The 23,603-nt window shown below is 38.5% G+C and overlaps 2 protein-coding genes across 2 annotated transcripts in view; one reads left to right on the forward strand and one right to left on the reverse strand.

Moving 5' to 3' along the window:
* Nucleotides 1-1,738: 1,738 nt before the first annotated feature.
* On the reverse strand, nt 1,739-4,500 carry LOC126419853 (mediator of RNA polymerase II transcription subunit 8). Its single transcript, XM_050087109.1, has one exon. It carries the CDS (start codon nt 4,382-4,384, stop codon nt 3,602-3,604), a length of 783 nt encoding a protein of 260 aa, XP_049943066.1. The 5' UTR covers nt 4,385-4,500; the 3' UTR covers nt 1,739-3,601.
* A 23-nt stretch (nt 4,501-4,523) lies between these two features.
* The window catches only part of LOC126419852 (histidine protein methyltransferase 1 homolog), a 48,153-nt gene continuing 29,073 nt past the window's right edge, over nt 4,524-23,603 (forward strand). Inside the window, exons 1-3 of the mRNA XM_050087108.1 lie at nt 4,524-5,101; nt 16,424-16,596; nt 20,181-20,425. Coding sequence (XP_049943065.1) covers nt 4,825-5,101; nt 16,424-16,596; nt 20,181-20,425 — 695 coding nt within the window. The 5' untranslated portion in view covers nt 4,524-4,824. The remainder of the gene's footprint in view (nt 5,102-16,423; nt 16,597-20,180; nt 20,426-23,603) is intronic.

Genomic DNA, 23,603 nt, shown 5'->3' on the forward strand with positions numbered 1-23,603 from the left:
TTAAGTATCAAACTAGCTATGTCCGCTTTCTGAATTCTAATTCCTTGTCATGTTCCAGACCTCACGTCAGTATAGTTCTTCCCTCCTCACGCCAGCCTGCGTGAGCTAAAACGCGTGCATATCGGCCTCCTCTAGTAACATGGTGTTGGCTCTTCTGCCAACACAACGTATATCTTCATTATTATTAATCTGATTGTGACAAACAAAATGTCATTGATTAGCTCACGTTAAGGACAGTCAATTTAGCGGTACAGAATTTACATGCAATAACTGACACAGGTGCACCAACATGAGACATTGCGTAGAATTAGTTTATAGACGCTTAGAGGTAAGATACAGATTGGTATGCAGTGACATGTCATTCTGGGGCGACAGTAGCAGTATAATATCAGATCAAAAGATGCAACTGACTCCTATTTGCATAGGTAAGTTGATGATTAATTGTGATACAGTTACATAGACAAATTAGGAGAATATGATACAAAACACAAATATGAGTATATGATGAGAAGAGGAGATAATTTTCTTTCAGGACAACACCGAACACTTACGAAGATTTTGTCATTTACACACATTTCTTCTGTACTGTAAATCATACAATTCAACAACAATATTTAATAGGATGTAATGGGAGATTCATATACAAATTAGAAGAGAAAGACAGAACTATGAAAGTTTGCTTGGATCCAAGGGTTGGGGCAGTCAAAATGAGGAAGGTGACAGTGTTTAATTTCTGCTAAAGGAATGGTTTGTTGGTTGGGGGCTACCGCTTCATGAAAAAGGGAGAGCCACATCATATGGCACAGTAATGACCTGAGTACAAAGTTCGTAGTTGCCTATACCCTCTACAATAGTGAAATGGATAGAAAGATCAGAGAAATCTTGGTAATATCATCAGAGGCCTTGGACGCTGACCATCGACTGCTAATAATGAGCTGGGATTAAGGACAAGTAAGTGGCAAAAAACCAGGATATGAGTAATTGTATAGATAAAAAATCTACTCACCAAGAGGGAGCAGGAGAGCATGCGTATAAAAGGTATAACAATTTGCAAGCTTTTGGAGCCAGTCACTCCTTCTGGCAGAAGGGTTGAATGGGAAGGAAGAAGGGTGAAGGAAAAGGACTGTTGAGCTCAATGTACTTATATGAGATTAGATTTTAATACTTGTGGTCATTACATGAGATGTATACTGGAGGAAGCAGTGTGGGTTATCGAATTTTGTGAGTCAAACTCCTCCAAAGTACAATATCTTCCTTGTAATGTAGCTCACTGCAGTTTTTTAAGTATCCCTGTAGCAACCCTCACTCTGACTAAACAAACCTGAGATCAGGCAGTGCTGGAAAACACAGCAGGCAAAGTTTCTGAAATGGAGATAAATCATACAAATGCTTTTAAAAAGATAATGATGATACTCATCTGAGTTAAAAGACAGTGATGATTGTACTTGAGTGATTAACTTCCTGCCAGTAGCAAAACATCCTGGGCTACAAGTGCTAGGATACTCAAACTGGAAACTATGGAGCTGTAATGCTGCACCAATATGTTGCTGTTATTGTAATCTTAAGTGTGTGTTATAGCATTCACTTTTAAAATTTCGCTATCTGACATACTTGGTATTGCCCAGGTATTCATTTTGCCAATTTTCTCTTAGATTAAAAAACATAAAATGAACTGCGCTTGTAGTGAAGTAATGGAAAAATTAATTTTCATGTATTTGTTGAAAACATCTTTGAAATTATCAAACAGTCACACAAAGAACTAAGCATAATGTACAAATGTACAGTATTCACATTAAGAAATACGATCCTGGACAGTTTCTGTATGCAGTACAGTTGCTTCGCGCGCCTACATCATGATTTTGTACATGCCTTTTCAGTGTGGCAACTGAGAGAATGAACCACAGATTCAATTATTTTACCTTGTTCAACATTAAGAAAACTCAGTCTTAAAATGCAAAATCATCTTGATTCAAATACATATAATTTAAAATGAAGATCATCATATCTCTTCAATCAACATTAAAGTTACAGCAGCAATCTTACATTGCATACTCTCAGGTAAGAGTGATCTGTCATCCCCCCCCTCTCTCTCTCTCGTAACTCTCGGGCCTCATTCATAGGTGATGTACGGCCTTTGTACATAAAGTGCACCCAAATATTCCTTTAAAATTTCTCTTACGATGTTTTACCTTAACTTGAGTTTTAGTTGACTATAGAAAATATCGTTTTAAATATAGACCTAGAGCAAAAGTTGGTAACAATGGACTCTATCTGTGTGAATTGAAAAGTAGGGTCTTCACACTTCAAAATGATGTGTGTCAAATATGGAGTGAATATTGTCAACAATGATTCTATACTTCTGCTTTTGCTACAAGTCAGCCTCCTCATAACAATCACTTGACCCCTGAATCAACATTATGGGAGAAAGGGGGTGGGGGGGGGGGGGGAGGAGGAATACAGTTAAGTGCCATCCTTACACTCAGTACCAGTTCAACAAGAATAACTGAATGTTGTAAACAGGAAACACAGAATAACAACACAGTGTGCATGTACAACAATCATCCGAAATCCCAGGGTAAAAGGATTTGCTGTACTCCACTACTCAACAATAATACTAAGATGAACAAATGTTATATCACAAAAAAGGCATGCTTTAAAGTATACTCCATGACAACAGTTTAAAATAGTTGTTTGATGATCAGTTCTGCTCATCAATACTGTACACCTACAAATAGTCTTGTGTACAAGATTTTTTATATATAATTCATTTTTTATTCATCAGAGCTCACTAAACTCCAAATACCAATTAAATGTCATATCACAATGATAAATTTCTTACTACTAAGCAGAATATGCTTTAATTTGAACTTACGCACTGGACTATGACTAACAGCTAGGTAACCATTTGCAAGTAATGCTCTTCCAATGAGTAGCTCACATAGATTGGTTAACAGGCAGACTTCAGCTAGAATCTAAGTTGGTTCATCACACATGTCTGAAAGGCTCGTTGGGAGTAAGTATATGCATACCCTTGAAAGGCAGGTATACATGTCCTACATCTGATTCAGTAAACAATTTTACATTTTCAATAATTTTAAGCTGCCATTTCATTTTAAATATGAATACACTTGCATATCAGCTTTAACATGGGGTTAAAAACAAATTTCATTAACAATGGGTGGGGGGTGGAGGTGGAGGAGAACAACATTCAAGAAATCTAAAAATGGATTATAGAAAGGTCTAAAAGGCACTGAACTTTGAACTTGACTTACACTACAACAGTCAGAGAGACTGGATTTCTATGATGTACACTGTGCTGCTGCAATGTTGTACTAACATCATCATATGCAAAACACACAAGAGAAAATTGGTGGCAAGCCATATTCAGTATACAGAACTGATTTTCTACAAAGCTTGCAAACCAACCTTTTACACATTCATTTCAACCACATTTATAAATTAAAACACTTTTAAGGATGTTTTGAATCAAAACAATGATATAAAGCAGTATCAATAAATAACACAACAATCAGTCTTTTACTTCGAATGTATGTGTGTGGATCATTCTACCATTATTGGTAGGCCTATATGTAAAGCCACTTTATCGTCCATATGGATGAATTTGAGTCGCTGCTTTAATGTTCGTTTTGATTGATGAAGGTGCCTTGCCCATTGGTCCCATAGGTACTGGCTGGTTGGGATTCAGAGGCCCTCCTGGCTGCTGTGCTCCTGCACCTGGTCGACCCACTGGTGCTACCATCATTCCTGGAGGTCCTGCAGCTACTTGTTGTTGAACCATTGGGACTAGACCTTTTCCCATACCCACTGCTGCAACAAGAGTGTGTGTATCTGCCATAGATGACGTCTGGTTTGCACCAGATCGTGATCCTGATTCACTTTCCCATTCCTCTCGTGCCTTACTAACAAGTTCCCAAACTTGTGTCACTACTTTTGTGTATTGACTAACTTGTTTCTGTGCTGTTTCGAAACTTAAGTTTGCTGCTTTGTGTTCCATCTGCATCATTTTATGTTCAACTTCGGGTTCTGGTTTCGTTCGCAAATAATCTGGCACAACATCATACGAAAACGTGTTAATACGATTTTCGGTAAGACGAACAAGTTCTTCATCTCTTTCAGGGCTCAAAAGCAGAGGAAGAACTGTCAGGCTACGCAGCGCCGGTGATTTGTCATGACTGAGCATTTTGGATATTGATGTCAGATGACCTGACATTAGAGCAAAGTTATCCAAGAAAGTTGGCCAGTTAATGGTTTCGTATTCATGTTCTAATTTGAAAAGCATTGAACCGATAGAGGTTTTCAAATCATTCACACGTAATATCAAGGCTTCTAAAGCCGCGTCCAACTGTTTTTCTTCTCTTTGCATCGTTAACGAATTGGACTGTCAATCACCACGCACACAACACACTTCACACTATAGCAATATAAACAACATCTAATTATTTGCTTTCAGAGATATTAAAACTACCAAGCGCGTAGCTCAAAGGTCATCTGTAATGCAGATATCACAGTTAAAGATGATGAACATGGGAGCGAATGCTACCGAAACTTGAGCTCTCTACGGCTGGGGGAAGGACGTGCGGACTTTCAACTTTGCCATGTAGATGTCTTTGGTTGGAAGGGCGCTTATTTTGATTTCAAATGTGTTTTCGAACAGAGCTTTCACTGTTTACAAATGGTCTGGGCTATGTGATTCCATAGAATTCATTCACAGTAAAAACATTTTCTTTGGGTTAGTGAAGTGTTTACGAAGATCATACCTATATTATATGCAAGAAAATTTATCCAGCATATTTGTGAGATACGATGTTTGCTTTTGGGTTTTCAAAAACAGACGATGTGGGCCCCGACAAATCACAGCGTGGTGTAATCGCCAATTTGCTAAATTGGGCGCCAGCAGAGGAAGTGAAATTCGAAGCAGACGTTCTGGATGTCAGCATCAAAAGTTCATCAGTTTCATCCATAACAGAAGCCAATATATGTTATATAAACCCTACTTCTGCCCTCCAAGAATTAACATTAGACTCTGATGTTTTAAATGCAGAAGAACAACATACGGACATAGTACCATCCAAGTATGAAGGTGCGTGAGAAATTTTCTGCTTTACTTAACTTTATCTGTAGTTATATTCATTGAATATTTACGTTTTCTTAGAGTGGATGCACCGTTTTCATTTAACGCAATTGTATTTTCTAAAGAATAAATGCATGTTGTTAAATCAAATTGAATGTTTCTGGTTCTAATACTATCCATTATGAGTGACAGTCTTTTGTTACCTATTCATTTTACAGCTGTTTTATTTTTCTGGAATAATCTTATTGTATCTGTGTTACACACTTAATGCCTGAAATCAGATGTGAACCACACAGAAACAGAAGAATACAGATGAGGCCTAATCAAGAATCAGTAAGCCTCTTACATTGCTTCCTGTGATCTCCACTTATTTATTTATTCATGCAGCGATCATCTCACAGTGATGTACAATTTGTCATCATAATGCAATGAAAGGAAATATCTCTTATACACATAAACACAAAATATATAAGTAGACCCCATGTTTTATGAGAATAGGACAGGTGTCTTGCTGAACAAATCATTCTGACATTTGCTTGAAATATTTTATAAAAACTAAATCTGGGTGGATGGGTGGAACAAACTTCATCATTTTGAATACAATGTCAGTGCCTCAACAGCTATGCTGTCTCATTCGATCAGTGCCTATTGCCTAATGCCCTTTTGACAATATTTAAACAATTTCCACCAGATAACTTATCAATGGAAATAGAAATGAGCGTTTGGCGTCATTGGCCGGGAGGCCCCGTATGAGGCAGGTCCAGCCGCCTTGCTGCAGGTCTTACTACATTCGACGCCGCATTGGGCGACCTGCGTACTGGATGGGGATGAAAAAATGAAGAAGACAGCACAACACCCAGTGCCTGAGCGGAGAAAATCCCCGACCAGCCAGGAATCGAACCCGGCTGCCTTAAGACGGCAGTCCGTCATGCTGACCACTTCCCTTCAGAAGCCTCATTACATCATTACATGGAATAGGACTTGGTTTCCTTAGAGGTGACACCTCTCATATGAAGACCTAATGCAGATTACTATCATATGTCACACCGTAATATTTGAAATTAGTTGAAATAGTATTTCTCTCATTCAAGTATAGTAGATGCTTCTTAGAACTTGTGGAGCCAAAATTGATCATTTGGCTCCTGAGTACACTGCTATTCATTCTACTTGTTTGCCCAGATCTCTGGTAGGCCTAAGGTTTGCAATAGGAAACAATGATGCAACCAATCTCACAGATTGCAGTGCTCATATCTATTGCATGTACTTTTGACTATTTCGTGTCAGTAGAAATGAGCCATCTGTTTCCCATTTGGAACACGTCAAACAGTATTTGGAAGTTTTTTCTAATTACATCATGCTGTAGCCCGTGCAAGCATTTTCTATCCTCTCCACACTCGGCCATCTTTGTAGAGAGATATTGTTATGCAATATACAACTCTTCAAAAGTAGGCCTATTAAGAAAGTGGATTTTAGTCAAGGTGATGTAAGAGGATCTCAGAGAGTTACAGGGGAGCTGGATACGACTGCTTTGCATGCCTTCCTCAACCAATCACCCAACAAGATTTTGTAAATATCTCTAGGGCAATGCGTTAGTGTTGGCACAGCTTTATAGAATATTATTGTTTTGCTTTCTGCCATTTTTCCTCTGCAGTTTAAAGCTGGCAACAACGCTGCCAGCAGTCAGCGATAATCTTATGCCAACTCGACAATAGGATTCACTGTTTCCATGGCTTGCAAGATACACTACGTGATCAAGAGTATCGAGACACCCCCAGAAACATATGTTTTTCATATTAGATACATTGTGCTGCCACCTACTGCCAGGTACTCCATATCGGCAACCTCAGTAGTCGTTAGACATCATGAGATAGCAGAATGTGGCGCTCTGCGGAACTCACGGACTTCGTACATGGTTAGGTTATAGGGTGTCACTTGTGTCATACGTCTGTATGCAAGATGTCCTACATCCCTAGGTCCACTGTTTCTGATGTGATAGTGAAGTGGAAATATGAAGGGACACGTGTCTGTTGACTGATAGGACCACCAGCAGTTGAAGAGGGTCATAATGTCTAATAGGCAGACATCTATCCAGACCGTCACACAGGAATTCCGAACTGCATCAGGATCAACTGCAAGTACTGTGAGAGTTAGGTGTGAGCTGACAAAACTTGGATTTCATGGTCAAGCGGTAAAGGCCAAATGACGCCTCGCTTCGTGTAAGAAGCATGAACATTGGACGACTGAACAGTGGAAAAACGTTGTGTGGAGTGATGAATCACGTTAGACAATGTGGTGATGAGATGGCAGGGTATGGGTATGATGAATGCCCGATGAACGTCATCTGCCAGTGCATGTAGTGCCACCAGTAAAATTCGGAGGCGGTGGTGTTATGGTGTGGTCATGTTTTTCATGGAGGGGGCTTGCACCACATGTTGTTTTGTATGGCACTATCACAGCACAGGCCTACATTGATGTTTTAAGCACCTTCTTGTTTCCCACTGTTGAAGAGCGATTTGGGGATGGCGATTCCATCTTTCAACACGATCGATCACCTGTTCATACTGCACGGCCTGTGGTGGAATTGTTACACGACAATAACATCTCTGTAATGGACTGGCCTGTACAGGGTCCTGACCTGAATCCTATAGAACACCTTTGGAATGTTTTGGAATGCCGACTTCGTGCCAGGCCTCACCAACTGACATCGATAGCTCTCCTCAGTGCAGCACTCCATGAAGAATGGGCTGCCATTTTCCAAGAAACCTTCCAGCACCTGATTGAACATATGCCTATGAGAGTGGAAGCTGTCATCAAGGCTAAGGGTGGGCCAACACAATACTGAATTCTTGCATTACCGATTGAGGGCCGATGAACTTGTAAGTTTCAGCCAAGTGTCCGGATACTTTTGGTCACATAGTGTACTTCTGATATTTTACAGTGCTGCAGCATGTTGTGCTGAATTTCGTTCAGACCAATTAGAGTTTCATGGTGATGCAGATCCAGTCTTTCTCATGGTGGAACAACTTTAAGCTTTATTTAATTTGACACAAATTTCCACTATTTCTGTGTTAATGCTTGGTGACAACAGGATGCTGATTATTGGTGGCATAAGCAGTAGTGTTAGCAGAACTCTTCTTTGCAACTATTAAGCATTTGAACCATTATAGTGTTACCACCCGTTCTATGAATACAAAGTGGAAATTTGTGTTCTGCTGTCATGAGTACTATGTGGCCTCAACAGAGTGGATTTATATTTATTGATGGAATCATTCTCAATCAGTGACATTATTTTGATGCTCAGGCGCAGTCACTTGTCTTTACCATTTCTCATTTCTCGTTATGAACACTCTTTGCAATAACTGCTTTGCAAAGAATGATTGAAAATTTTAGAAATTAGCTACTGAGCATGCACTTGGGAGGATAGATTGAGAGCAGATGATAAAATTGGGAATATACTTTTTAGGTACTCAATGTTTAGGATACAGACTTCTTCATTTTGTGTGAAATTTGTGATATTGGACCAGACATTCATTGAATGATCACAATAGACAGTGTCAAATGACAGTCCACACAAGGTTATTGAATGCTGGCTTTATTCTCACCTGTAGACCACAGGATTAGTGTGTTGACATATTATCTGATGTGAGGTTTGAGAAACTTGCAAATGTAGCACTGCATAGAGGCTGCAGGCTGTATTGGAGTTGTACATCATCTTTTTGGTGAGGTTAGGCCACAAGCCCTTTGCCCTGGAACCATCCCTTCCAAGTGGTAGCATACCAGTCAGTGAGGGAACTGTGGGTAAGGGGAAGAAATAGCTGGAAGTATCCCTACTCAGACTGCCAAAATATTGTGGTCATTGGATACTACTGAGATCTAGCAAATTAATTTTTCATCACATTTGCTAATAAAACTGAGATACCACAAATAACATGTCATATATGGCATTCATGAATTTTTATCCTCTATTACCACAGAAGCAGCTATTTCAGTGGAACGGTGCTGATATGGAAGGGACCAGACTTCCAATTCTATGGAAGTGCATGTTTGTGCTAGCAGTTATTTTTTATATTTTGAGAAATATTAAGTTACTTGGCTGTGTTTGAGCCTTGGTGTGTAATTTGGTGTCAGAGAGAACATTTAATACATGCATGTATGCACACCAATTTTGCCTTGATATGCGGAGTCCAGGCTGTCATTTTTACTTTTCACCCTTGGTTTTAAGTTATTTGTCATTTGAGTGGTGTGATCCCATCCTTCATCATTTCCTGTTTTATGCTGATTGTTTCAATCTGTATACCCACTATGCCCAAAATACACTATAATTTGTGTTCTTTATTCCAGTATCTGACAACTCGTATGGTTGTCCCCTCTGCTGGATCATCAGACATATCGAAACATCCAATACAGGCTGTCAGTTATGACCATCACATCATCAAGATCATGCCCTTATGGTGACCACATCACACATCAAAGACATCAACAGCCAATGTTGCACACAATATATTTCATTTGAAAAAGAACTTGAAACTAGGACAACCATAGGAATTAGGGGGTTTTGGGCTCAGACAAACAAAATATATGAGGTTGATAATACTGAAGGCATATCAAGACAAAAACTTAGGCAAAAATCCAGCAAGCAAAGTCCACAAAGCAGCAATATACAAATAAACACAAATAGAAAAAGTGAACTCTATAATACCAACGCATGAATAAATCTCCAAAAAACTGGTATTGGAAATTTCAGCTGACCCATATGGCTCAAATGAACTCCATAAAACCACACGTTGCTCCAAAAGCTTATATTGGGATTTTACTTGATGTATATAACTCAGACAAAATCCATGAAACTGCTGATAGCTCCAAAAGCTGGGTTCAGAAATTCGCTTGTCATATATAGCTTAAATAAATTCCGTGGTAGCAAGAAACCAAAATTTCCTCATCCATCTATTACTGACACTAACCTGACTGAAATTGTTAAAACAAAATCCATAATATCCACCAATCACAGTCAATCATTATTACTGTCAACTAGTGACACAATCCAAAAATTCATAAAAAAAATGTTAACATCAATTTTGATAAACAATTAAAACATAATTATGCACCTAAATACACACACCATACATACTGCAGTAAAAACATGAAAACATACTTACCAACCAAAGTTATCTGCCACATCCCACACACGCTGACACACACACATACATACAAAACAAAATGAAAACCGTTAATGTCATACATTTATCCCAAACCCTATTCTCCCTAAACCACTACCCACTCACCAAATAACCTGTTTTCAACATGATACCCAAACAAAAATATAATTAAATCATTTATACCTTTCAAACAAAAGGAAACCACAATCCAAACAAAATTTTCACAACGCCCCACAGAAACAACACCTACATAATGACCCCAATACCGAAACCCAGAATTAACCCTAACCAAATTAAACTCCCCACCCCCATAAATAATTCAACTTACAACCTTTGGCTTATACATCTGCCAATAACCTTTAACAAACTCTATAACCCGTGGTCGAGCAGTAGCGTCTTTGATTCATAATCAAAACGTCGTTGGTCCCGGGTTCGATCCCCGCCACTGCCTAAATTTTGATAAATAATCAGCATTGGTGGCCGAAGACTTCCGGCATAAGAAGTCAGCCTCAGTCTGCCAATGGCCTTGTCAAAGAGGGTGGAGGAGCGGATAGAGGTTCAGGGCACTCTCTTGTCCTAGGGGTGGGAAATTTTCGCTAAAGGCGGAAGAATCAGCAATGATCAACGGCATGAGGATGCAGAAGGCAATGGAAACCACTGCATTAAAGACACGTAACGTGTATCCACAGGACATGTGGCCTGTAATTGAAGAAGTGTCATGATGATCTCTCCATTGGCAAAAGATTCCGGAATAGTCCCCCATTCGGATCTCCGGGAGGGGACTGCCAAGGGGGAGGTTACCATGAGAAAAAGATAGAATAATCAACGAAAGGATAACGTTCTATGAGTCGGGGTGTGGAATGTCAGAAGCTTGAATGTGGTTGGGAAACTAGAAAACCTGAAGAGGGAAATGCAAAGGCTCAATCTAGATATATTAGGGGTCAGTGAAGTGAAGTGGAAGGAAGACAAGGATTTCTGGTCAGATGAGTATCGGGTAATATCAACAGCAGCAGAAAATGGTATAACAGGTGTAGGATTCGTTATGAATAGGAAGGTAGGGCAGAGGGTGTGTTACTGTGAACAGTTCAATGACCGGGTTGTTCTAGTCAGAATCGATAGCAGACCAACACTGACAACGATAGTTCAGGTATACATGCCGACGTCGCAAGCTGAAGATGAACAGATAGAGAAAGTGTATGAGGATATTGAAAGGGTAATGCAGTATGTAAAGGGGGACGAAAATCTAATAGTCATGGGCGACTGGAATGCAGTTGTAAGGGAAGGAGTAGAAGAAAAGGTTACAGGAGAATATGGGCTTGGGACAAGGAATGAAAGAGGAGAAAGACTAATTGAGTTCTGTAACAAGTTTCAGCTAGTAATAGCGAATACCCTGTTCAAGAATCTCAAGAGGAGGAGGTATACTTGGAAAAGGCCGGGAGATACGGGAAGATTTCAATTAGATTACATCATGGTCAGACAGAGATTCCGAAATCAGATACCGGATTGTAAGGCGTACCCAGGAGCAGATATAGACTCAGATCACAATATAGTAGTGATGAAGAGTAGGCTGAAGTTCAAGACATTAGTCAGGAAGAATCAATACGCAAAGAAGTGGGATATGGAAGTACTAAGGAATGACGAGATACGTTTGAAGTTCTCTAATGCTATAGATACAGCAATAAGGAATAGTGCAGTAGGCAGTACAGTTGAAGAGGAATGGACATCTCTAAAAAGGGCCATCACAGAAGTTGGGAAGGACAACATAGGTACAAAGAAGGTAGCTGCGAAGAAACCATGGGTAACAGAAGAAATACTTCAGTTGATTGATGAAAGGAGGAAGTACAAACATGTTCCGGGAAAATCAGGAATACGGAAATACAAGTCGCTGAGGAATGAAATAAATAGGAAGTGCAGGGAAGCTAAGACGAAATGGCTGCAGAAAAAATGTGAAGACATCGAAAAAGATATGATTGTCGGAAGGACAGACTCAGCATACAGGAAAGTCAAAATAACCTTTGGTGACATTAAAAGCAACGGTGGTAACATTAAGAGTGCAACAGGAATTCCACTGTTAAATGCAGAGGAGAGAGCATATAGGTGGAAAGCATACATTGAAAGCCTCTATGAGGGTGAAGATTTGTCTGATGTGATAGAAGAAGAAACAGGAGTCGATTTAGAAGAGATAGGGGATCCAGTATTAGAATCGGAATTTAAAAGAGCTTTGGAGGACTTACGGTCAAATAAGGCAGAAGGGATAGATAACATTCCATCAGAATTTCTAAAATCATTGGGGGAGGTAGCAACAAAACGACTATTCACGTTGGTGTGTAGAATATATGAGTCGGGCGACATACCATCTGACTCCGGAAAAGCATCATCCACACAATTCCGAAGGCGGCAAGAGCTGACAAGTGCGAGAATTATCGCACAATCAGCTTAACAGCTCATGCATCGAAGCTGCTTACAAGAATAATATACAGAAGAATGGAAAAGAAAATTGAGAATGCGCTAGGTGACGATCAGTTTGGCTTTAGGAAAAGTAAAGGGACGAGAGAGGCAATTCTGACGTTACGGCTAATAATGGAAGCAAGGCTAAAGAAATATCAAGACACTTTCATAGGATTTGTCGACCTGGAAAAAGCGTTCAACAATATAAAATGGTGCAAGCTGTTCGAGATTCTGAAAAAAGTAGGGGTAAGCTATAGGGAGAGACGGGTCATATACAATATGTACAAAAACCAAGAGGGAATAATAAGAGTGGACAATCAAGAACGAAGTGCTCGTATTAAGAAGGGTGTAAGACAAGGCTGTAGCCTTTCACCCCTACTCTTCAATCTGTACATGGAGGAAGCAATGATGGAAATAAAAGAAAGGTTCGGGAGTGGAATAAAAATACAAGGTGAAAGGATATCAATGATACGATTCGCTGATGACATTGCTATCCTGAGTGAAAGTGAAGAAGAATTAAATGATCTGCTGAACGGAATGAACAGTCTAATGAGTACACAGTATGGTTTGAGAGTAAATTGGAGGAAGACGAAGGTAATGAGAAGTAGTAGAAATGAGAACAGCGAGAAACTTAACATCAGGATTGATGGTCACGAAGTCAATGAAATTAAGTAATTCTGCTACCTTGGCAGTAAAATAACCAATGACGGACGGAGCAAGGAGGACATCAAAAGCAGACTCACTATGGCAAAAAAGGCATTTCTGGCCAAGAAAAGTCTACTAATATCAAATACCGGTCTTAATTTGAGGAAGAAATTTCTGAGGATGTACATCTGGAGTACAGCATTGTATGGTAGTGAAACATGGACTGTGGGAAAACCGGAACAGAAGAGAATCGAAGCAATTGAGATGTGGTGCTATAGACGAATGTTGAAAATTAGGTGGATTGATAAGGTAAGGAATGAGGAGGTTCTACGCAGAATCGGAGAGGAAAGGGATATGTGGAAAACACTGATAAGGAGAGGGGACAGTATGATAGGACATCTGCTAAGACATGAGGGAATGACTTCCATGGTACTAGAGGGAGCTGTAGAGGGCAAAAACTGTAGAGGAAGACAGAGATTGGAATACGTCAAGCAAATAATTGATGACGTAGGTTGCAAGTGCTACTCTGAGATGAAGAGGTTAGCACAGGAAAGGAATTCGGGGCGGGCCGCATCAAACCAGTCAGTTGACTGATGACCAAAAAATAAAATAACGCAAAAAGTATCTGGTAAACTCTTCCTCCAGCAGTACTTACCCAAATGTACTCATGTAAATGTGACTACAGTGTAGAAGAGTGAATTGTCTCCCTCCCTATCATTGATTTAACTGCCCCCCCCCCCTCCAGCAATCTTTTATTTTACTTGTGCAAGCCTCCAGCAGTAAATTTTTAAACTCAGACCAATGATTTACAATTAAATGCTGAAGTCTATGGCAGTGTGGGGCATGCAACATTAAAAGTCTTTGACAAACGCTGAAACTGCTAGTCCCTAAATCCCTCTAAGATGACAATAAATGAAACAATTGTGGACCCCTCTTCAATATATTCATCGATTAATGCAACCAATACCACTTTCCTCCATATGCTCACCGCATTAAAACATCATCAGAACACCCCAGCCTATGAAATAACAGCCCCTCCCCCTCTACCCGAGGTTCCCACACCACTACCCCTCCCAAACTATATTTTTTACAAGTGTCCATACAGTTTATACTATAGTGTCTAAGGAAGTCAGGTTTCCTCACTTCTGAATCTTCATTGTAATCTCTGTGTTGGGATGTATATAATTCCAATGATTTGTGAACTACTGCATTGCCTCCAAGTCATGAGGACAAATAAAATACATATAATCTGCATAATGAAGAAAAAGAGCAGTTGCAGTTCTCCATTCTTCATGGTAGGATTGTTACTAATGAGAATATTTATTCATCGGGAAGATAATCATCAACGAAAAATGCAAACCGTTGTGCAATAAAATTTTACTGTGTGGTTCCAAAGATTTATTCTTCATGTGTTTGATCATAGCTATAGTCAGCGTCAGTGTTCACGAATTCTATCCATTTATCGTACAGCATGTCAGTAGTGTTGTCAGCTTGGCAGAACAGTGGCGTGGACCTGAACTTCAAGCCATATGTATCTCAACATCTTTGTAAAACATATGGTGTCATTTAACTAGTTCAGCTATTACAAACACATCATAATCACAGACACAGAATATTTTTGCAAGAAACAAAGATTTCCGCAACAACTGAATAAACAGGAACAGTAAAAAATCTCCTACAACTACATACCTTGTTCTAAAGTTTAACCATAATAAAAATTCCTAAAATTGTGTTACGAGAGTAAGATAATTGTGTATGGATATAATTTTGCTCTACAAAGCACAAAGAACATGACTGTAAGTAAAACTGGCTCACATCTGTACTAATTGCATGCACCACTGTTATGAGACTTGTGTTACTTCTAAAGATTATTGCAATTATTTTTAGCTTGGCTTTTTGTACAGACATTTTTAGTTCTTGCTTTGTCTGCAATACATTGTTTGGTTTTGTTGTTTTCCCCAGTATGGTGTATAACTGTACCCTTCATTTGGTTACAAGTAAACTTTTTTCTCCAAGATATATTTTCTTATTGGATTCCCAGATTTCCATTTACTGCTTAACTTATAATGCGAAATATGTATCTCACCTATTTTTCCTCTTAGTATTGACGTGAATAGTCAACAAATGTTTCTCTGTTCTGGTCTAATTTATCAGTAATGACTTGGTCATCCTACATTTCATTAATTTTTTACTTCGATGAATTCCTCTGTCAACTTGATTCTGTTTTATATGTTGTGCACTTTTGGCACATCTGTATTTGAAAAAGAAAGTGTACTTTTTACCAGTTTTAGTATGAGCTGTGATCTTTCATGGATATTCCATTTCATTTGATTTTCTGTAATGAAGAGGCAGTCACCAGTTTGTCATCTGGTATAGTAACTGACAGAAGATTCACACTTTCTAGTTAGCAGCCACAGAATTACAGGTGAATATATATTTGATGCTTTTAAATTTCTGTTGAGAAAAATACATCACCAATACTGACAAAACAGTGTGGATGTGCGACCGCATGTTAGTGTGAATGTTGAATGGGTTTTCTTCTTAGTACTAAAGACAACATCAACTAAAGGAAATTTGAAGTATAATTTTCACTCTGCAGTGGATTGTGCACTGAGTTGAAACTTCCTGGCTGTGTCGGTCATGGGCTAGAACCTGGGACCTTTGCCTTTTGTGGGCAAACGCTGTAGCAACTAACCTATCCAAACACAACTTATGACCTGTCCCCACAGTTTAACTCCCTCAGTACCTCTTCTCCTACCTTCTAAACTTAATGAATGGTTTTATCTCCATACCTTGTGAGTCAAGCACTCCTGGATAAAAGGATGCTGTATAGAAGTGACTTAGCCACAGCCTGGGGCATTGTTTCCAGAATGAATTTTCACTCTTCAGTGGAGAGTGTGCAGATTTGAAACTTCCTGGTAGGAAGCCAGTGAGAAAGCAGGTCAATCAATGTATATATTTTAGGATGCAGTCAAAATTCAGAAAATATTACTCTCTTTAGTAGGTAACGTGCTCTTATCTCCAGCTGCAAATGCTTAATTTTACAATGTCTATATTGCTTGCTTTGTTATTTGTGTTTTAGGTGGGCTGAAGGTATGGGAATGTACATTTGATTTAGTCAGATACCTTGAGAATGAAATAAAAGATGCAAAAATTGATTTTGATGGGAAAGATGTTCTGGATCTCGGATGTGGACATGGTATACTGGGCATTTTTGCATTGCAGAAAGGAGCCAGAGTTCACTTTCAAGATTATGTGAGTATGCTGTGTCTGTCTTCATTTTGTTTCACTGTTACAGGATGGCAAAAGTAAAACTGGTCCAAAAATTGTCCTGGCATTTCATGAGAATATTAGAAACAGTGATGAATGATTAGAAAGTGCGATGGACCCAACTAGTTGCGGGAGCAGCATTTGGCACATCAGCGTGTGAGATGGGTGCATATGTAGACATGTGACAGCTACAGGCTGTTCGAAGCATAGCTGCAGATGTGTTAGTGATTTGTTGAAAAGGACAAAAAATGGTGTTGCTGATAAAACAGTGTGTGCTCATTGTTAAGTTCAAACTGTGGAAGTAATGTTGAAGTGTTGTATTTTTATTATAACAACTTTTTAAATGATATTGTGATGCATCAAGTTGTAGGGGCCAGCAGCCAGCCAATCGTAGTTCTTTCTTTCGTGCCACATGCTTGCTGTAGACATTGGCCATTTTGTAGGTACATGCAGAGCCTTGTTAAGTGTGGCTGGCTGCACACTGATAACACTGTTCCCCGCCACTGGAATCATAACATTATTTTATTTGTTCATTCACCAAGTTATTGTATTCATGGTATACTGCAAGAGTTTAAGGGTGGAAGAGTGTTGGTAAAAACCTCCATGAAAATCTGCAAGGAAAACTTAGTAGCAAAATGGTAAAAACCAGAATTGAACAAAAGCTGTAGCTAAAACGGATCTGACATCACGAAACATTGGTTAGATGAAATATAGCCTGCAGAAAATCCCACGGAAATCATAATATTGATTAGCTATGCCTATTGGAATTAAAAGATTATCACATTTGGACAATACTGAAAAGAACCTGTGTCTTCATCCTTGGAAGTTTTCTGTTGATGAAGTATTAAAACTTTCAGACCAACTTGTGCCAGTTCATTCCTGCTATTAGTTTTTGAATGAAGATGTAGTATAGTGTAGTGTATAGTGTTTCTGATTGCTTCACCAAACTATTAATACTAGTGGTATGTTCAGAATCTGCTTTGGTCCAGTCAAGGGGAGACAAAATAAGCAGCTGTCAGTTACACTCGAACATAAAACTTTATTTATTTGCCCAAACATTACAAGTCAAGAAAAATAAATAAAAAAAACACAGTATTAATTTACCGGCTGAATGCGCCATACAGTCTCATGCCTTAAGGGCAAGACCACTTTAATTTAAAATTGGCTGAAAGCCAATAACTTAAGACTCAAACCAAAATCAGAAATCTAAAAGGCAGAAGGCCTTATCGTAAATCAGTTCTTTCAATTAGGCTGAAGGCCCAAACAATCTTACGCCTTAAGGGCAAAACAACCTTAATTTAAAAATCGGCTAGAAGCCATACAAATACAAACAACAAGAACAAATTAGAAAAGGCAGTACACTCAACGGCACTCAGAAGTTTCTGAGGGTCGGCCTTGAATTCAAACACTAATGCTCGTTTAGGTGAGACAAGCAGTCGGCCCATCCATTCTTGATCTGATGACAACTCAACCAATAGGCAGTCAATGGACCCACCGACAAGATAACCTCCGCTCCACACAACCAGCACACAACAGGGAGTTCAGTGGAACAACGTACAAGGTATTGACGCCCACAACCAATTATACATTTAGTTGTCAAACTACTCACTCGCTGGACAGTGACAACACAATGAGGAAAATACACTGCCTGAATTTACATCAACGGCCAGGGCAGTTAACCGGAACGTCAACGGCCACAAGGCAGAAGATTCCGCTGGTGCACTTCAATTCAAAATAACCAAGCACAGTTAAACTCCATCGGAGGGTGGCTAAAATTTGCCAACTTGAAAACACACATTGTTGTTTGCGGGAATGTCCCAACAGCCGACACGAAATCCAAATGACACAGTGTGAACAGTCACAACTTGCTGGTAGATTAAGTTAAAACTCAACTTTCGTGTCCTGGATCAGTGAGCCACGGACTCGTAGCAATGGGAACAGCTCCACACACTCCGACCATATGTGGATGCTGCCAGCGGCCTCGGCCAAACTATGCACCGCGGAGATTTCCTCGCTGTTCCATGCCAACCGACCAACTGCTCGCACACAGCACAGCCGGAAACTATAAGCGCCAGGCCAAAGATAATACAATGTGCAAATATCAATCCACACTGCTGCTGCCACTCGCGGAGAGAGAGGATAACAGCATAATCGCCATAACCGCGGGAGACTAAACACAGAATAGCTATCAAGGTTTAATCCAATGCATAACATGAGCCTGCCACAGATCAGTGAATGCTTGTATAGATATTTTCAAAAAGATGAAGCAATGGCACACACTGTACATGTGTGAGCCCATGAAGTGTTTGGTGAAGTGAGGACAGTCAGCAAAGACAGTAAAATTACCCTCTCTTCCAATATTGACTGTTCTTTCTTCCTGCAGTTGGTTTCTGTGCGGCAGTTTAAAGGGTCAGATGCACTCCTATAAACCCCACAAACTGGAAGCTACAGAAGAAAAATGAAAATGCTGTTGCGCCAGCCCTTGGATACAGCTTCTAAAAGCATATCCTGTAGTTTGATAAGTTGCACACAACACTACATCAGTGTCAGTAGTGAACATTTCCAGCAACTTTTGCAAAGAGCTGTTCTAATTTTAATTAACTGGGGTAATTTATTTTGTGTCACATTAACAAACATTTTGACCATCCTAAAAATATGATAAGACATCTTTTCCTCCTACAAAACTGCCAAAAATTTGTTACAAATGCTGTAAATTCTCTTTTGTGTTGTTTATGGTATATGGTTTTTAATGATACTTCATATTTGCATTGCTTGAAATTGTTTCAAAATACCAAGCATAGCACACTTAATAAATCCTTTTCCCTCACTGTCATTGCTGTTACAGTTATATGTGCTGTTGATGGTTTGTATCATAGATTGAAGGTATTTATGTGCTGTTGTTGTGGCTATTGAATGGTCGAAATCTCAAAGTTTATTCCTCTCCCCGTCAAGAGTGATGTAAGTGTCATGTATTGCTTGTCTTGGTGGCACTAGAGTTCATGGAAGTGTAATAACCTTCGAGGTAGCCACTCAGATGACCAAACAGCACAAAACTCCTCTTATTCATTGCATTTTTAATTTGATAATCTGGTGCAAAAAACTACCATGGTCATATATCAATAAATATTAGTGACTATTGTATCGCTTAAAATGTCAGTTAAGTGATTGTTGCTTAACATAAGCAGATAGGGCTTGTGCAGCCAAACATTTACAGGAATCATTCTCTTGTAATATCAGAATAAATGTAGTTTCTGCAAATGCCAAAGTTAAGTTGGATATTATGTCATATCTTGGATAGATTAACAGGAACTTATGTAAGAATAATTGAACCTTTGTGTCCACATTCTTGAGTAGTTGACAAACACTAATACTGTATCTGGAAAGAGGAAATGAGCAAGACGGGTCTCTGGAGTTTTAAATTGCTGGAACAATATTTTTAATTGATTACTGGACCAGTGTAGAAACAAATAACAAGTGTTATAATTTTAACAATTGTTTACATTTTTTTTGTGTTTGTACTTCCTTGAGTAATTTCTTCACTGTTCTGCATTTTTTTATTGCAATTTCAGAATAAGAGTGTGCTTTCTTCAGTAACAATTCAAAATATCATGTTGAACTTCCCACACAAGGAATGGAAAAATAAACTTAATTTGTGCAGATTCTTCAGTGGAGATTGGGAGTCATTCTTACAGTTGGTTAAGGAAGAAGGACAGAAATATGACATAATTTTGTCGTCTGAAACAATATATAATCCACAAAATCAGCAGAAACTATGCACAGTATTTAAGAAGACACTGAACAGTAATGGAACTGTGTATCCTTTAATTTCTAAAATATAATAAATAAAACCTTTAATGCATCAAATTATTTTTAATGAAGCATTAGAAATTAGTATATGATTTTGTGTGTGTGTGTTTGTGTTTGTGCTTATGTAAGGTTCAGTCCACAGTCAGTTGTATGATTTTTTTCTGTTGCTTGTTATTCCTTTCATTTCTGGTATCATTCTTGTATGAATGTTGTTTGGAGTCCATGTTAAACTATATTGAAGATCTTTACATAACTGAAATGTCTAGCATATTGATTAGATTTTAGAACTATTTGTATTGATATCTTTCTGTTTTTTCCCCCCTTTCATTTAACAGTATGATAACCACAATCATCATTGTTGAAGACCAAAGAGGCATCTGGGATAAAACATTACATCTACATTTATGTGCTGCAAAATACCAAATGGTGTGAAGTGGAGGGTATATTGTGAACAAGTGTCATTATTTCCCCTTTGTTCACATTAGATGCACAGTCTGTGTATGAACATGAATTTTTTTTAATTTTAACTTAATTCTCTATAGCAGTATGTCTATAACACACTTACTGTGACTAAATGAACCCAAATTCATCAGTCTTGCCCTTTCACCCAGCTTCATCATTTATTTGTTGGATACATTTACTCTCTGTCTTACCATACCGTTTTGTCTTCTATGCCTCCCTTTAGTACTATGGAAATGATTTCCTGATGTCTTAACACATATCATTGTGTCCCTTTGTCTAGTCATAGTTGCACACAATGCATTGTGTTACTATAGTCTGTAAATGTAAAAAGTAAACAAGAAAAGAAAAAGTTATTCTTGTCATTCACGTGTTTTGGTACAAAATGCCCGTTGAAGACACATTTATCACCGTTTAACAGAGATTTCAGATTTTTAGTAGTTGCTTTATGTTGTGTTACAGTATGTAATATTTAAACTTAATGTGATCCTTGGGAGCAAAATTACAAAACAGTGTAAGTTTTTTTGTCTTTTTGTTCTGCTGCAACATATCAGAAACTTGTTCCTTATTATGGGATATAGGTTCTTTTGTACAAAACACTGTTTTTTCTTATTTCCCTAACATGTTTCAGCACCTCTGTGCCATCATAAGTGTGTTTTGTTTATTGGACAACTGCAAAAGTGAACAAATTTTAGATTGTAACTGATGTAACAAAATGAGGCCCAAAGACAGTATTTTTGTTTGTTTTGTTCTTACCTTGATTTTACATTATATAGGTTTGCAGGACTAGCTTATCATCTGCAAACCAAACAATGTAAACATGAATTTTATCATTGAGTTAACCTATCCCTTGATATTAGAGAAAAAAAGTCATTTCGGTGTGGCAACATGTTTTGTGTACTTATATGTTATTCACATTTTGTTGTATCTAGTCCTTCTTCTTATTCATTCTGAGGCCACTGCATGCACATATTAAATATACTTTGCATATTTTTGGTTTTGTAATTGCCTTTCCTCCTCGCGAAATGCAATGTACACGATGTTGTTGTGTGTCCTAACCCCATTGGCGATCATTTGTTCCCAAGTGAGTTTGGTGCAGAATTTTAATTGTTTACTTTTTTCTGTCCCTTTTGTGTGTATGTGTGCATGCGTGCGTGTAAGCTCCTTTAGCTGCTATTTGTGTTGCCTAAGTTCCTTTAATGTTTTAAATAAGGTGCCTTTACAGAGCGTTGCCCTCTGCCTCGCGAAATGCAATGTACACGATGTTGTTGTGTGTCCTAACCCCATTGGCGATCATTTGTTCCCGAGTGAGTTTGGTGCAGAATTTTAATTGTTTACTTTTTTCTGTCCCTTTTGTGTGTATGTGTGCATGCGTGCGTGTAAGCTCCTTTAGCTGCTATTTGTGTTGCCTAAGTTCCTTTAATGTTTTAAATAAGGTGCCTTTACAGAGCGTTGTGGCATAGGCTTTGGATGGATTTTATTAGTATTTTTAAGTCTTTTTGCTATTGTAGATGGATGGCGGTTATGGGCTATTAGGTGGTCAGCAAATGTGCTATGGGTGCTGCTACTTTTTGGGGCTCTGAGGTGTTCTGAGTATCTTGTTTTAAAGTGCCTGCATGTTTGTCCTATGTATACTGTTGGCAAGTGTTGCATGTGAGTTCATATATTCCTGATCTGTTGAATTTATTTGTGGCTGTCTGCTGTGTTATGAGTTTTTTGTGTGTTGTGTTGTCTGTCCTGTATTCTGTTTGAAATCCCTGTTTCTTCAATATGTTACCTATTCTGTGGACAATTTTGTTATTGTAGGTGAGTATGTGCCATTTTGTTTTGTGTGTGTGATGTTGTTGTGTTGTGTCTTGTATGTGGTCATTGTTTGTGTATTATGTTGTGTAAGGTTTTGTGTGTGTATGGTGCATTCATTCTTTTTCCGTTTACAAATTTGTTGGTTTAATTTACATGTTGTATGGGACTTGTAAACATTTTCCTCTGCTATTTGTTTTATTGTGTTTAGCACCCGCATGTAACTGTTTGCTTATGGGTGTTAAGTTCAGTCTGTCGAGCATGAATCTGTAGCTTGCTTTCTTTGTGTGCCACCAGGTGGTTTGATAGATTGTGAATGGTGGTACTTGTGGCTATTGGTTCTGTGAACATCATGAAGTCATAGGTTTTGTTTGATTTTTATATGGTGAGATCCACAAAATTTAGTGTGCTGTCTGTTTCTGTTTATATTATGATTTGAAGTTTTTGGTGTAAGTTGTTTATTTCATTGTGTAGAAGTTCTATGTGTGTTTGTGGTTCATCAGTCAGGCAGTTATGTCATCAATGTAACAGTGCTAGTATACAACTTTGTACTTTCTTAGTTTTATTATGTGTGTGAAGAAAAAGACCAATGTTTACAAAACAGAAGTAGCTTATCGTCATCTGAAGCTGAAAAGCAATGGCAGTTTACAACTTCCACATGTGAATAGTAATTAATTTAAAAGCTCAGGTGATGAGTTTTTAACTAAAGATGCATCAAACCTTGTTTCATTAGTGTTTCCCTTCATGAAGGTTTTCATTTAGTCAGTTAGATTACTTCCACTTCGAAAAGATGTCTAGTTCTAGCCATAGTGTTTACTCGGTTTCAATATGGTGTCTGATGCAAATCAAAGGAACCACCCTCTGCTTTCCTTACTGTAAACGCTGTATTCTGTGCCCTTATTGTACAAAGATTATGTTTACAAACC

Source organism: Schistocerca serialis, chromosome 9 (genome assembly GCF_023864345.2).
Source record: "Schistocerca serialis cubense isolate TAMUIC-IGC-003099 chromosome 9, iqSchSeri2.2, whole genome shotgun sequence".
NCBI lineage: Eukaryota > Metazoa > Arthropoda > Insecta > Orthoptera > Acrididae > Schistocerca > Schistocerca serialis.